This window comes from Exophiala oligosperma (assembly GCF_000835515.1).
Source record: "Exophiala oligosperma strain CBS 72588 unplaced genomic scaffold supercont1.3, whole genome shotgun sequence".
NCBI lineage: Eukaryota > Fungi > Ascomycota > Eurotiomycetes > Chaetothyriales > Herpotrichiellaceae > Exophiala > Exophiala oligosperma.
Window position 1 is genome coordinate 3,996,267 of NW_015622820.1, and position 15,154 is coordinate 4,011,420.

Below are 15,154 nucleotides of genomic sequence, written 5' to 3' on the forward strand. Positions count from 1 at the left end.
AGTAATAACGCGAATAGTAATAACGCGAATAGTAATAACGCGAATAGTAATAACGCGAACAGTAATAACGCGAATAGTAATAACGCAAATAGGAGTAAGCCTGATAGAAGTAAGAGTAAGAGTGAGAGAAAAAAGAAGATTAAGATCTTCAAGAGTAATAGTAAATTATACTTAAGGAATCCCCGGAATAGGTATACATTCTTTTTAAGATTAGAGAGAATAATATTTAGCGAAATGTGTAATCTATATAGATAGATCCTTCTAATCCATTAGAAGTAATATAGATAGCGAAGAAGAATATATAAAAAGGACTGCGGATTTTCGACACAAATATATATCTTTTAACGCCGAATAATTATTTCAAGATAATAACTATGGATAGAATAAATATAATTATCTTAGTGCCTTAGAGAGAGCTAGATATTAATGAATAAGTACTAAATTCCGCTAGCGTGCTTACCATAATAAATAAGGAAAGTTCTAAGAGGTAAGCTAGATAAAAATAATCTTTTTAACCTAGGCCTAACTTATATTAAGGAGAACATCATGAGGAGAACTAGATAGTAAGGACACGATTAGTTCTATAGCAATCGTCCTTAAATATAATCTCTTCTCTAGATATTATCTCGGTATTAAGCGTTCTTAAGGAGGGGAGCGGGCTAAGGAGAGTAATCCTAGTCTTAATTAGTTATAAGGAGAGAATTAATCCAAAGCTTAAATTTGTACTAGGAGTAAATTCCTAGGCTTGGAGCGAGTGAAGACCAGCGTTATTACCAGTACTATCTTATTAAGAGTTAGTTTTGCTAAGGAGTAACCTCTAAGAATTAATTCGCTTCTAGTATACTTATGGTTCTAATCTCACTTTACTAGGGATTATAGTAGTTACGTGATTATAGTTAGTTAACGCCTTTAGGCGACCTTCTCAAAAAGGATCATAACTAATAAGTTATTCTATACCTAAGGGAGTGAAATTTCGTCTTAAGCCTAATTCTCTTAACTTTACTACTATATAATAACTATAAAATTAGACTAATTATTATCTAACCTATAGGGTTTTTATGAACAATTAATTTGGCTTAACTAATTAAGACTCATTAATTAGTGAAAGTGTTTCATAATTTACCACGCTTTCTAAAGGACTTTATTCCTAAAGTGGTAACTGCGCATAGAGACACTTCCCTAAGGGTCTTAGTGATTTATATAGTGACGTTATTATCACACTAGAAGCCATGGTTATTGCACTAACTAGTGACCTCCTTTCCCCGTGTATTAGCTAGCTTAATTATGACTAATCACGAGACTTAGGTTTCGCGTGATTTACTCTCATGCGGGTTAAGCTTAAGTTAGACTAGTAAGTTCTTATATAATTATACACGGTCTTCTTAATTTATAATCCTCTATACTTAGTCCCTTAATAACATTTAACCCTGCGAGTGAGGCAGTATATAATAGTAAAGCAGTATCTTACACCATTTAATATTGCTCCCTCTTCGCATCCTATTCTCTACTATAGCTACTTAATGAGCGCTTAATATCCCCAGTTTATATGTTATGTTAAAAGTTAAACCCGGCCCTTCTCCTTCATAAACGGCGAAAGTAATAAAGCTAACTATCTAAGCTATAGTAAGTAATGAGAGAAATTTAAACATTAAGGAGCGAATATTAGACCGCATTAAGAAGTGCCTCCAGCGGGCTAATCACTGAAATACCCCGGAAGCGAAGGCCTAAGCGGCATAGCGAATGGTAAGCTGCCTTATGGCCTAATATAATGTCACGCAGTCTAATCTTTTCGATTAGATAACTAAAGATATTAACTACGCGATACTAGGAGGTTAATCTATGATAATAATTAGGAGCACTAAAGACAGTGAATTAAGGGTGGTCTCTAAAACTTAGTTCACGATATTACTAACGCGATAACTTTACTCTTTAACTGCGAAACTTACTCTACTTAAACTCTTACTTTAATAGAGTAAACCTTTTATGGAATTACTATGAACATAATAGCCGCGGTAATAGCATTTGAAATGGCCCACAATCTAGCACTTAAATGGGCGAGAGCTCAGACTGGTAGGGCCATAAAAAATAGCTATTATCTAGGCATTAGTGCCGGTCTTATGAAAATAGCGAGAGCGCAGAAGAGAGAGGAGGAGAATAGAGCCTATAAGACGGAACGATAACGTGAGCGAAGCTCGCTTCATGAGTATGCTAACCATTATACTAATCATAACGTCCTGTTCTGCCCATTAAGAGATAGAGGATTACCCAATCTTAAAGGGGTCACTCACGATAGTGGCAACTTAAATGCTTTAATTAATAAGTATAAGGGGATAAAGAGTTTAGGCATAGGGTGCCTTAAGCCCAATAGTGATAGAGAAGAAATTAAGGCCAAAGTAACTTTTAAGGAAGAGAATGAGAAGCCGCTAGACCTAAATACAGACTTTAAGGAATAGCTTTACTAAATATTACCTACTTAGGGACTGATATCTATGCCTATAGCTAATAACGACCTTAATAATGATCTCCTAGCTAACTTATAAAAAACGAGCCTCTAACTAGTACGCTTCTATTAATTAGCGGAGAAGGTTACAAGCGAGTACTTAAAGTCACAGAACATGAAGCTCAAAAAGGGTAAGCGCCGAGAACGAACGGTTCGGGATAAAGGAGCGTATTAAGCGGGCATTAAAGATAGTAAGAATATTAATGTGAAGAGAAGAAGAATTGAAGGGGCCTAACTATCATTACTATAATTCTAAGCATAGTATATATAATATGGTGTTAATGAAGTGCCGCGTAACGGATTCTATGTGAGATTTATAAGTCTATTATGAGTTAGTCTCTTCGATCTTATATAATCCCGCAGTTTAATATAGATTACCTATTTAGCCTAACTACCTTATAAAATGTGAATAGCGTTTGTTTGAGATCATTCTTTTCTAACCTATAATGTCAAGGCATAATTAGGTAATTACTAGAACAAAGTTAACTGAGGCACCTAACATAAAAATCTATCTTAAACGTTACTACGTAGTTAAAGGCGACAGAGATTTAGAACATTAATTTAATGGCGATAATTATTAAGCGATCGCCGAAATCTGGCAGAAGAAATAGGAATATAAATTAAGGAGATAGGAGAGAGTAAATAGCTAGTAAGAAGGTCATATAAATAAATACTAAATATAACTTTACGAAGCTAAAGCCCTTCTTAATTTATAGAATAAATAGTTATCTAAACTAGCTATTATTTAAAACAAAGAAATTAATCTAGATTTAGAAGAGAAAGCTGCCTAACGGAAGGAATGGGTCAAGCTTATATAGCCATTAAAAGCGATACTAAAGAATATACGTTAAGAAATCTTCCTAAATACTATTTCTAGATAGAGTCGCTTTTAGCTGTCCGAGAATAAACTGAGGAGAGACATAGTTTTAGTATTCCACAAAGTCGCTCTTAAAATTGGTGACTCCCTAAGAACTCTACTTTATAAAGGTCTTCCTCCTTATGGAAACATTCTTTAATGTGTTTATAAGCTTATCAGAACTTGAGGATAGCGTCTTTAAGTCGTTTTATTGAAGCTTAGACCTCTTTAAGTAACTTGTGCAATATGCTTTGTAGTTAATAATATTTTCTTATTTCTGCTTTCAAATGCTGATTATACTCCTCTAGAGCCTAAATCTTTATGCTAGCGATGTCATTATTTCGACATGATTATATCTTAGGAAGATAATGTTAATTCACTTATAATTCAGGAAAACGATAGCACTAACTATGACGCTTAGCTTCACTGGAGGTATTCTGTGGTGTTAATAGGTCATATTTAGTCGATAAAGAAGGCTTTCTCTTGTTTATCTAGGTATTATGCTTATTAGATGCTGCAGATTGTTGTTAGAGTTTAGGAATCACTTTGGAAAATGCTTTCATTCTTCATAGGGAGTGGGTTAGCTGGAGTGTTGTCTTCTTAGGTGCTATAGAGCACATTATTTATGGTGGTACAGACAAGTAACAATAGAAAAGTTCACTCTCGCTACAGCCATAGTTTATATAGTACTGTGTATAGTAGTAGCTTCATTCTCTAAAAGATAACCAGGCATGCACAATAGGCTTATAAGAGGATCATTGGGGTTAACTAGAAACGGATTAGGCCCCATTATGGATCAAAAATCCCTACGACAGTATAATTTACGGGAACTTATCTGGTTTTGCCTAATTATCTCATATATAAGTTACGAGAATAGTTCGAAAGTTTCCTCTTTCTTTGCTTTCTTTTGCAATAATAATGCTTTCTTTAGTATCGATTTCTAACTTTCAATTATACTAAATCCCAAACTTCAATTCCTAAAATGCAGTTATCTAGCATAATACCGGAATCGGAGTCTCAGTTACGCATTCATCGTTAAAATGCTAAACGTGAACGAACACGATTCTATAGACGCAAGAAAAGCCTCTTTAAGAGTGGGTACGACCTACATAAGAAATGCTATGCGGAAGTCTATATACTGATCCGGAGGAGTGAACAGTCATATATTTTGAGCTGTGTAGAAGACGGAAAGTCACCATTTTCGGACTAAGCCTTAGTACTTAATACCTGCCTTATCTGCGCCATTATACTGTAGTTAGGTATTGACATGACTGCAGAATCAATGTTACCCGGTCCCTTAGTGGTTCTTCCCAAAAGACTTTTGAACGTCGGGAATAGAGACACCCTAGGAATATCCGTCTTGTAATAAGGAGGAGTAATGGCTATGGAGGTAGTGAGCTTAGGTTATGACACCAGCAAAGGACTTAATCATGCTCTAAAGTGTTTCAGATACAGTACTATATAGGATAAGGGAATATGAAGAGACAGACTTAAATAGCTAATATACACATGGGCGCCGAGACGCTAGGAATAAAGATAGCACACCCTGTTTACTAAAAATACTGACTTAACCCACGAGCATAAAAATATCTCTAAAGCGCCTCTATATAGGACTAGCTCTATGCTTTAGACCTGAATATAACCCTTATTATACAGTTAGTTTCTCATCGCTTATAGTAACACGCTCATAAATATTCTTCCCTTAAATAGGATTAAGCTATTATAAAGGCATTCAAATTATATTCTTTAACTTAGACTTACGTTTATCGCCTAACCTTTATCTTGAATTAACCAAAGCATACACTATTAAATCTCTACGAAGTTAACCGCTAGCTTTCAACATAATATCTGATGGAGGAAGAAATGATAATACTCACTAACTGCGACCTAGGTGTTATCGTTACTAAAGGTATTATTCTTTGGAGCTTTGTTCGCAGTCGGAATCTGACAGAGTTACCTCACTGGGCGTGTCGAGATATACCCTCTGAAAGAAGCCTATAGTACATCTTTACTTTCATAGCAAGGCTAATACGTGCGCGAATGTTGAGATTCCTACTAAGGATAACGGCTATCGCGAACCGAGATTCACCACGCGCATGGATTTAAGGGCGAACCAAAAGCGACAAGTTACACGTGCCTAGAAGAGGGAGCTTAAAGTAATCTAAGAGTGAGAAATATACTCAGAATCAGGGAATTATAGTATGCGGTTTATAAATAGGACATAGAGATAGTATTATATAGTTAGAAATATATGGTAAGTGGCTTTTATAGTGTTCAGTTTTTATTCTTATATTAACACTCTGCAGAACTCTATAGTAGCTCATTAGCATCATAAGTTCCATCGAGAAGAGCTACCTAAATGGGATTAATTAATCACATGGAGCTAATACTTATAAATTAGCAAAGATCCTAGCATTCCCACCAGAAATACTGTGTTAATAGTCATAGTAATGACCGCCATTAGTGACTAAAATCCATTCTGTGCGGAGTAGACATTAATAAGCGTATTTAATGAGCTAAGAAATAAGCTAGCTATCTCTGGCCTAGAGTGCTTATAATTAGCTAACTTAAGGTTATCCTATTATGTCCTACATTCAGGCCTGCCACTCATAAGAACAAATTTCGAATGAGCTAAACTGGATTAGAACTCTATGTTCACCATAGATAGCCCAGCCTAGCGGTCCTAACAATGCAGCATATAGTGGCCAGCCAGAGAAGGGGAACATTTTTCACCGCCTCAATCACTTGATAGCTGCTCTTGTTATTGAGGTACTTCTTAAGAGAGGTGAACGTGCCTAGGAGGAATAGGTAGCTAGTGTGAATTAGCTAAGATAATAGGAAGGTAAGGGCATTATAGCGCTATGAAATAGCGTCCGCCTTAATGACCATTACATCGCGGGCTAACATGTTTTAATGTTGGTCCTAAATTAAGTCCGTTAAATATATACCTTCTATGCTATGGTTAAGTACTATGGTATATATAGTCTATGGGGTGACCCATAATCTGTACGTTTATCTTAGCTCACTTCAATGGAAATAGTGTGGTGCCGAGTGTGGCCTATATAATCCCGCGTTAGTTAGCTTCTTACACCGTTAGGCTATAAAGGACATAAGAGCATTACCGACCTTTAAAAACCTTTTTATTATTGACCTTAGGATCAGAAAACTACTGTATAGGAATCCCTCTATTATATATAAAGATAAGTTCTATAATAGAAAGTATCATGAAACCTTATAGTCTAAGTCCATTAAAAGTCGCACCTAACATGAACGCATTACTTCATTAAGTTAACTAGCTCTAGAACTCGGTGGACTCAGACGTTATTAAGAGGTTATTAGAGGAAAATGCCTGGTTAGAGCATAGTATTAACCGCGGCAAAGAAAAGTGGTAGTCAATCACTAAGCTACTACGAGAAGCATTTAAAGCTTATATCGTATTGAATGCTTATATTGAATAGCTAGAAGAGAAAACTAGAAAATTAGACTAAAAGTGGGCTCACAGCATTTAAGAGTGACTCTTAGAGACATCTGCGCCTAAATTCCCTTATGTGCACTAGGGGGTATCTATGTATAGCCTCGTCACCAAAGACTTTCTTAATAATTGATCTTCGTAGATAGATAGGTATAGCGAGTTTAATAGCGACTAATCTGAGAAATACCTGCCGGACTAAAAATAGTCCTAGTGTATCTATTAATAACTCGCACTTCTATTTTGGGATTACAGAGTAAGGACAGATTACTATAAAGGTAGAACCAAGTTAAAGATATTATTCCTTTTAACTATTTCTCTCTAGTAGTGACCTCCATAGTATATAGTAACTAAACATAATAAATATAAAGCTTTGTAATCACTATCTATGGCTTAGGATTTGCGAGCAGGGCTATAAGACATCTCTAATTAATATAGGTAGATTGTAGACGCTAAGTTCACGATTTCAGTAGCCTAATGATATCTATTCTAGCCTTATCGTATTTATAGGTTAACAAGCAAAATCTGTCGCCCTTGAGAAGCTCTTTAACATCCCTTGAAGTCTCCTGTTTAAGGGTAAAACCTATATTGGAGATATTAACCTTCATGTGGTACCTAAATTACCTAGTTCGAGAAGACCTATCCTCGTTATCACTAGTTTAGTTAGTAGTAAACGAGTTCGTCGCACCCCGAACCGTCACTATTACCACGATAGAAGTAGATAGCCTCTACGCACCGTGCCTAGCGAATCCGAGTCTCATTATATGTAACGCACTGAACAAGTAATCTATAGCCAACTTCTTCTACCCTTCACCGATATTTTCTGTATCTTTGCCTCTGACCTAGGGGGATTCTGAGGAGTTATATCTTAGTTGGTGAGTTGGCTGCGTAACGTGACTATCTCTATCTTCACACCCTTCACTCGACCTTCCGTGGTCGTCATGACTGACAAAATCCCACTGACCCCGATAGCAGAAACTGAAGCCCAAAAAGCCCTACTCTTGTTATTAAATGAAGAGACCAGTCAAGATCCATCTGTTTTATTCTCATTTGTCAAGGTTATTACCGTTCCCCGCAGTCATAAATTTCGTTCTCTAGGGTCCTTAGAGCGCCTAAAGCATTAGCTCCTCCGGTGTATCCGAAAAGCCGAGCAATTCAGACGTGAGGCCCGTACTTTGTATTCTCTGACCCACTTTGCAGCCTTTTTCGAATCGGCCTGTGAGCACTTCTCTACCTCGGACTCGGAGCCGTTTGATTTTATTAAAGCCTCTCGGTGTCATAACCCACTGGCGGAAGATCATGCGGTGCACCTAACGAACTTCTTGAGCACTTGCGATACCACTTAAGATTTGACCAATTTTGCGGTGCCTGTTATCGCCTTGAGTCTAATAATTAATAGCTTACCCCCGGACTGCCACGGTAAGTTATGGGTGTGAGCACCCGGCTACTCATGAAATTAAAGAATAGCAGATAACATGGCATAGTGTTTAACTCGGTGCAAATATTCCAATCGCTTTATCAGGATGTCCTCCGCGAAGCACTTAGTGGCCGGGTGGTATCCTTCGAGGGCTCGTCAGATATCATCCTACGTTCGGCCGTCCTTAAGCTCGTCCAGGGTAAGTTGTCGCAATATGTTGATTCATTGATCTCTAGGACGAAATTACTGAGCGCGTCTCTTCATTTATAGGTGCTTTAACAATTTGCGGACGGATGGCGTCGTATCCGCAGCGAAGTTACTTGCTTATGCTGTATACGGCGAACGCCATAGCATTGGTTCCCCTGTGGGCACTACCTCTGTGAGACCTGTATTCAAATCTTCGAACAAACACAAACCACTTGGCCATGGACCTATCGAATCCCGTCATGCTTCCTCTGTAAGCATGCATGGGATCGAGACATTACGGTGACTGTTAAGCCTCTAACTAGTGGAGTGAGCATCCTCAGCATCGATGGAGGTAGAACTCGGGCGATTATCCCGCTGACCGTGTTGAGGAGACTTCAAGACTGAATTAGCCTCCCAATCCCGATTCAAAAGTTTTTCAAGGTAGTAGGTGCCGTCAGCTCCGGTGAATATGTCTAACTCTCAGAGAGCCGGCAGAGAAAGCTAACTATCTCGTAGGAAGTATTGTCACACTGAACATGTGGAACCGTGGTGACTCGGTCGACAAATCTATCCAGATAATATTGCAATTGGCGGAGGCGGCATTTGAATAAGATAAGACAAGCAAAATTCCTCTGGTCTCTTGGCTCATGAAGATAGTGAAGTGGTATGTTCAAGATGGGCGTTATCGTCCAGACAACCTCGACTCGATTCTACAGTCTCTACTGGGAAGGTTAATGACGATGCAGGACTGCTCCTACGCCACGAGACTAGGCACCAAGCTTCTGGTGTTGGCCGCTACGGTTTTGAAGAACCCTTCCTGCCACCTGTTTACGAACTATAACAAACCCGTGCAGAATAATTTCAATCTAGGTAAGTGCCATATCCTTTAAGTTAACGATTGAGATGTGGCTAAGGAGAACTAGTAGGAACCCGGAAAGCTTGTCTTTAGGAAATGTAAGACCTATTTCCGTGCATACTGTGATCTGCTTCGATATTGATAAACTCTGATTAGCGCCCAGGCTACGTCTGCCGCCCCAACGTGAGTGATAATCCGTATTGCAACATCGAGATCAGACTGACTCTGCCTCATAGATTCTTTCCGACTAAACAGGTTACTCCACTGGGTACGTTTCAAGATGCGGGCCTTTTGGAGAACGATCCGGTCAGCACCATGGTGTCAGAAGCGAAGACGCTCTATCCGTCGTCACGGACCGATTTAATCGTATCTTTAGGCACCGGAACGATCCTAGACGCCGACTTCGCACAAGGTGCTTATACCGCCCAGCCTCGGAAGGCTTCTTTTCGCATTCAGGATCTGATCTGGGAGAAGTCAAGGGATAAGCAGGTTTGTCAAGCGTTCGCCCATTATCCTCAGTACCACTGTCTAGATCACGAAATGGATCGTGACTACGCACTTAACAACGTGAATCAAATGGGAAAGCTTCTAGATAGAGTCAAGGGCGATGATTCGTTAACAGAGCCGATCGATCACCTGGCTCACTGCGCCATCGCCTCCCTCTTTTACTTCGAGCTGAGTGGTATGCCTTGCCGTCGAGATGGGAAATACATTGGAGCCGGGTTCATTTTGTGTTCGATACCAGGGGTCGATCCAGCTTTCAAATCATTACTTACTCGGCTTGCATCTGGACGTGCGCAGCTGTACGTGAACGGACAACCTATCTCTTGCACATGGGATGACGGCACTCACCATGATAATCATGGTAATTTCTGCAGGCGTATTAAATATGAAACTGGAGATCAAATCGACATAACCATATGCATGGGTGGCTCAACTGCTCCAGGTGCCCATATCAGCGGGCTACCATCTGCCATTGTTGACCTGGCGAGCGCACAAGGGTTGAACGCTTGCTTTGGAACGTCTGACCATCGAAAACGAAAGAGGGTCGCTGATGATGGTGTGCGTATTGTAAAGAAGAAATGTTTGATGATGGAGCTTGACGAATGATACAATGCAGTAGAGTACGGTGTCTGGACGTACAAATACAATACAATCAATAAGAGCCTCTAATATAGTATGGATCAAATCTACAAATCCATCTTCAATTCAAAGGCTCACTGTCGCCAGACTATATTCGATTAAGTATGTTTTTGTCGGCTGCCACATTGCCTACACGACTGCCTCATGTTCGATAGGCTGACCATGTGGCAACACCTAGCTTCGTCACCTCAGTTTAAGTATTCCCCCCAAAATTCTGCACGATGATATGCTGGGAAGTGTTCTTTTCTCTTGGACGGGAAGAGAACATCGACATCGCTCTTCTCCGGCCCTTTGCACATGTCCCATGGCTAATTGAAATTCTTCCGGATTGCCGAGGTTACGAATCAAAAATCGGAGCGAAAATTGGCAAGCCTCGCGATTCCAGCTCGTACACGACCTTTCTTGTCGTTTGTGGGTTGGAAACGAGAAAGACGGCTTCTGAGCCTGACATGGAGTAAATTCGATAAACGTGTCTAACAAGGTTAGGACGACCAGACTCGGTCGTGTTGAAGATCATTGCATCCGGGTCGGCTTCTCGAACTTTGGTCATAACAGGCTTAGAATAGGTAGCAATGGGATCTGGTGTTAACCATATAATCCGATAAATGAGGTGCTGATGGTTCGTCAGTGATAACAGGGGGCCGATGCCAGACCCCGTAGCAACCAGAACCACCTTGTTAAATATGGATGCCATATGAAGCACTCCGATGGTCGGTATGCCTCGGATCCAAAGTTTGGTCGGTAGCGACTCTAGCAGTCGAGCCGTCCAATCTCCGGCATTGGATATAATGACAGAATACCCTCCACCGTTGTCGAATGGAATGGTGGCAAAAGCGTGCCATTTGAGCAGAGGACGAGTTGACAGTCGGACCGCCGCGCACAGCGGCAGACCCTCTCCGGTGAAATGAAGCTGGAGGGCGTGGTTAGAAAGTGGCTCCGAACGCACCGGCACTTTGCGCAGACGAAGCCAGGGCAGCACTATGGAAAAGGTTGCAAGGAGGAGACTCCAGAAGACGGGACTCGCGCCAACCACATCCATGACGGTGAGTTCGGAACTTCGATCGGCGAGCCGGACATGAGCTAGTAACCCGAACAGGGTTCAGAACATGATCATAGCAATTCAACCTAAGAAACGGTGAACGATCTTAAATAGGTCGTGAGCCCAGGTGCGGAAGGCTGGAAGGGCGGTTACGATCGTGATGACTAGCAGGATGTTAAGGAGAATGGTGATAGACTGGATGGTGATTTGGTCCTTCTTAACTGAGATCGAGCTTAAGGATTTGAACAGGGTCACATTGGAGATACCAAACCAGATGGTGGCCGCAATGGCGGTGCCGCTATGAACGCCACCAAGATGATATACCTTGGCCGCCAGGCGTCGAAGGCGAAGAGGACTTGAGGTTGGATATCGACCCAGTAACCAAAAAAGCGAGTTTACGATCAGTTCCTGGCGTATCAGGACAGCGATCACGAGGTTGATCGAGGTGGCCGCAGTTGTGGCGCCTGATGACAACGAGAAGAGTTGATGTTTGGCGCTAAGGGCGGCCATTATAAGGACGTTAATCATGATGATCAACAAACAAAGCCGACGGTATACGGAGAGAACCGACCAACGTAGACTGCGTATGAAAGGGTGATACTTCTGGCCAGGGAGAGGTGATATAGTTTCGCCGGCCGAGCAACTCGGGTGGTCGGCGATGTCTAAAGCTGGCCGGGACATGTCCAGAGATGAAGGTATGGTCGTCCGCATCTCGATTAAAGATTTGGCCTCTCGTCGGCTTCGGCTAAAGTAGGACGGATGTTCTTTTGGTAATACGATCTGGGTAATAGGAGTAGTTGAGATGAGCATGCAAAGAGAATCCAAAAGCTCGCCTAGGAGCAAGGACTTATAGCTAGAGATTGCTGAAGACACATTGCACGAGACATACAGTACAATTATGTACCCTATTTCCTGGCCGCCACAATATCAGTCCCCTGGCGGATCGGCTTTTTGATGCTTACGGCGTCAGAAGGTTGAGCACTAGGAGGTTGAAAATAGTCTCAGGCCCTATCCACCTTCCATCTGTATGAGGCGGAAACTGAGCACTAGTGATATAAGTTGACGTTTAACCCCGTGCAAATATGTCTGATTGTGGGTTTGTATTCTCCGGACGACGGAATCTGACCTGCGTGGCGGATTCGACTGCGGAAGTACGTGATCTCCCAGCCGAGACTGATTCTTTGACGAAAGTTTAACTCACTTGCGTTATCCCATCGAGAGCCGCTGCTAACTAGGATAGTACTGTAGCATCATGTCAACCTTCGTATCCATTACTCCTAAGCTTGAGGAGGTCATTGTTCCAGCCACCGACATTTTAACTTTCGCATTCGATCCTCTGAGCCTGTTGAAGATTGATTAACCGGTAAGTCGTCCCCATACTTCTAACATGAACCTGTGCACTTTCGATAGCGCTAAACACGTCTAGATCTTCATTGATACTAGGGATCCTTCAAAATCGATAACCTGGTACCAAGCCTATCACATTATCCGTCAGCTTGTTAAGGGTTTCAAAGAACATGGACTGCAGGAAAATGACGTGGTTTACTGTCACATGTATAATAATGTATGTCGGGACATCCCTACAATGGTTCCATTATAACGAAACGGGGTTATTATCTTCCCGATCAACGAACATAGACTGTATTCGAAAAGAATTAACTGCTAAGCACATCAATAGATATGGTATCCGCTGATCTGGCTCGGGGTAATTGGGGCAGGAGGATGCGTCCTGGGAACTAACCCAGGCTACACGCCTTCAGAGCTGTCCCACATCTTTAAGTTAACGAACCCAAAGTTCGTCGTGACTCAGGGACATTGCTCAAGCTCGATCCTTAAAGTGACTTCGCACGAATGGCTTGTCATAGGCCACATATTCTTGGTTAATCCTGAATCGGGCATGGTTCCAAAGGGTTACCGAAGCTAGAGTGGTCTGCTTCAGTGTGACGAACACGATTAGAAGTAACCAGACCTGAGTCAGATTGCAGCCTATGCGATGACCAGCGGCACGACAGGTCTTCCGAAAGCCGCCATGCTCTCTCATCGATCGGTAGTTACCCAAACTGCGACTCTGGAAAGCGAATTTCGTGCCAAGACTTACCTAGTCTGTGTCATGATTTCTTCACCATTTCTTCTCTCCCTTTCTTCACCGCGATGGCAGGATAATGGTTCTAACGTGTCATACAGCCTAGACAATTGATTTTCTTGCCGATCTTTCATGGCTTTGCCATGCCTCTGGCAATGCTTCTTCTAATACGGTTAGGAATTCCGACCTATTTCCTTCCACGGTTCGATACTGCAGATTTTACTTAAGTGGTCGTCCGCTTTACCATCACTGACGTGGCAATAGTGCCTTTAATAGCGTCTAGCGTGGCCTTAATTGCACCGTCTAGGCGTCGTCGCCTGCGTTCATTACGGCATCTCATTTCCGCTGGTGCGCCAATGTCTGCGAGGGTTCAAAATCAACTATATAACGTCTTGAGCCCAAATGCTGTAATTTCGCAATGTTGGGGCACCACTAAAACTGGCTGGATTACGCTCTTTTACTGGCAGGAGAAAGACGATACTGGGAGCGTTAAGCGCTTATTGCCGAATGTCCAGATAAAAGTTGATCACTCTCCAGTGTCTTCCCTCTTCTCGACCGAAGGCGGCCCTGGAGAAGGGCTGATCCGCAGTCCCGGCATGTTCTCCGGCTACCTCAACAATGTGGACGCGAGCAAAGCGGCCTTTGACTCGGAGGGCTTCTTTCGAACTGGTGACCTCGTCTATCTTCGAGCGGGCAAGGTCTTCTACGCCGGTCGAATGAAGGAAACCATCAAGGTCAAAGGCTGGCAGGTGTCTCCGACCGAGATTGAGAGTATCCTATCACATCACCCCCTGATATCCGACGTGGCGGTGGCTGGTTTGACTTCTGAAAATGACCATGGTCTCATGGATACGTTGATTCGCGCGTATGTGGTTCGCCAACAATCGAACGACTTGAATGCGCCTGGTCGGCCATTGCTGACTGAGGAACAAGTCGAGGATGTCGTCAAGTCCCAGCTCATCCCATACAAGCATCTGACAGGAGGTGTCGTGTTCGTTACCAAAATCCCTCGGTCGAATACGGGCAAGATCATCCGCGGATTACTTGAACAGGCTGGAATTGATACAGGGGTCACCAAAGGATAACCGAGAGCGGTACTTGCGGAACAGAAATATGGACATAACGTTCAACACCGTGTCCAAGCTGGGTCACTACGTACAGTATCAGACGCGATATTATCTTGTTCATTTGTCTAGAGAAGGGGTTGGATGCAGATGTGTCTAAATGAGTTTTCATGAGACTGTCCAGTTAATTTCGAATTGGTTTGGCTCCAACAATACTCCAAAATGTTTCCTTGAATTAGGAATTGGTACGTTTCATTATCTATCTCACTTGTCGAAGCTAAGTACTGTAATTTTGGAGACGTTCACAAACCCAATAGGGAGTTATACGCCACGATCCATGGGCATATCTCTAGGTCGTCCACACAGCAGCCTTCAAGTGAAGCGTCGTTCATCTCCGCTGGTGTAACGGATTGGGAGTCAGGCCTTGATGGAGAAGCGACCAAGGGCTCCCAATACATGTCTCGGCCATTGTCATATGTACCTTGACGATCCCATTGCGTGGAGGAGAGGCAGTATGTAGATTCGGTGACGTTACAATGCC

The 15,154-nt window shown here is 42.0% G+C and overlaps 3 protein-coding genes across 3 annotated transcripts; 2 read left to right on the top strand and 1 right to left on the bottom strand.

Annotated features, from left to right (window-relative positions):
- Positions 1 to 9,168: 9,168 nt before the first annotated feature.
- On the top strand, positions 9,169 to 10,455 carry PV06_04129 (uncharacterized protein; the record flags this gene model as incomplete). The annotated part of the gene is made up of 4 exons (XM_016404984.1): positions 9,169 to 9,298; positions 9,378 to 9,382; positions 9,448 to 9,467; positions 9,521 to 10,455. 4 exons carry the CDS (start codon positions 9,169 to 9,171, stop codon positions 10,392 to 10,394), a joined length of 1,029 nt encoding a protein of 342 aa, XP_016265989.1. The 3' UTR covers positions 10,395 to 10,455.
- Positions 10,456 to 10,764: 309 nt separating this feature from the next.
- PV06_04130 (uncharacterized protein) lies at positions 10,765 to 11,994 on the bottom strand (the record flags this gene model as incomplete). The annotated part of the gene is made up of 2 exons (XM_016404985.1): positions 10,765 to 11,507; positions 11,562 to 11,994. 2 exons carry the CDS (start codon positions 11,992 to 11,994, stop codon positions 10,765 to 10,767), a joined length of 1,176 nt encoding a protein of 391 aa, XP_016265990.1.
- A 1,698-nt stretch (positions 11,995 to 13,692) lies between these two features.
- Positions 13,693 to 14,634, top strand: PV06_04131 (uncharacterized protein; the record flags this gene model as incomplete). Its single annotated transcript, XM_016404986.1, has 2 exons — positions 13,693 to 13,721; positions 13,857 to 14,634. The coding sequence occupies 2 exons, from the start codon at positions 13,693 to 13,695 to the stop codon at positions 14,632 to 14,634; spliced, it is 807 nt and encodes a 268-aa protein (XP_016265991.1).
- Positions 14,635 to 15,154: the final 520 nt, after the last annotated feature.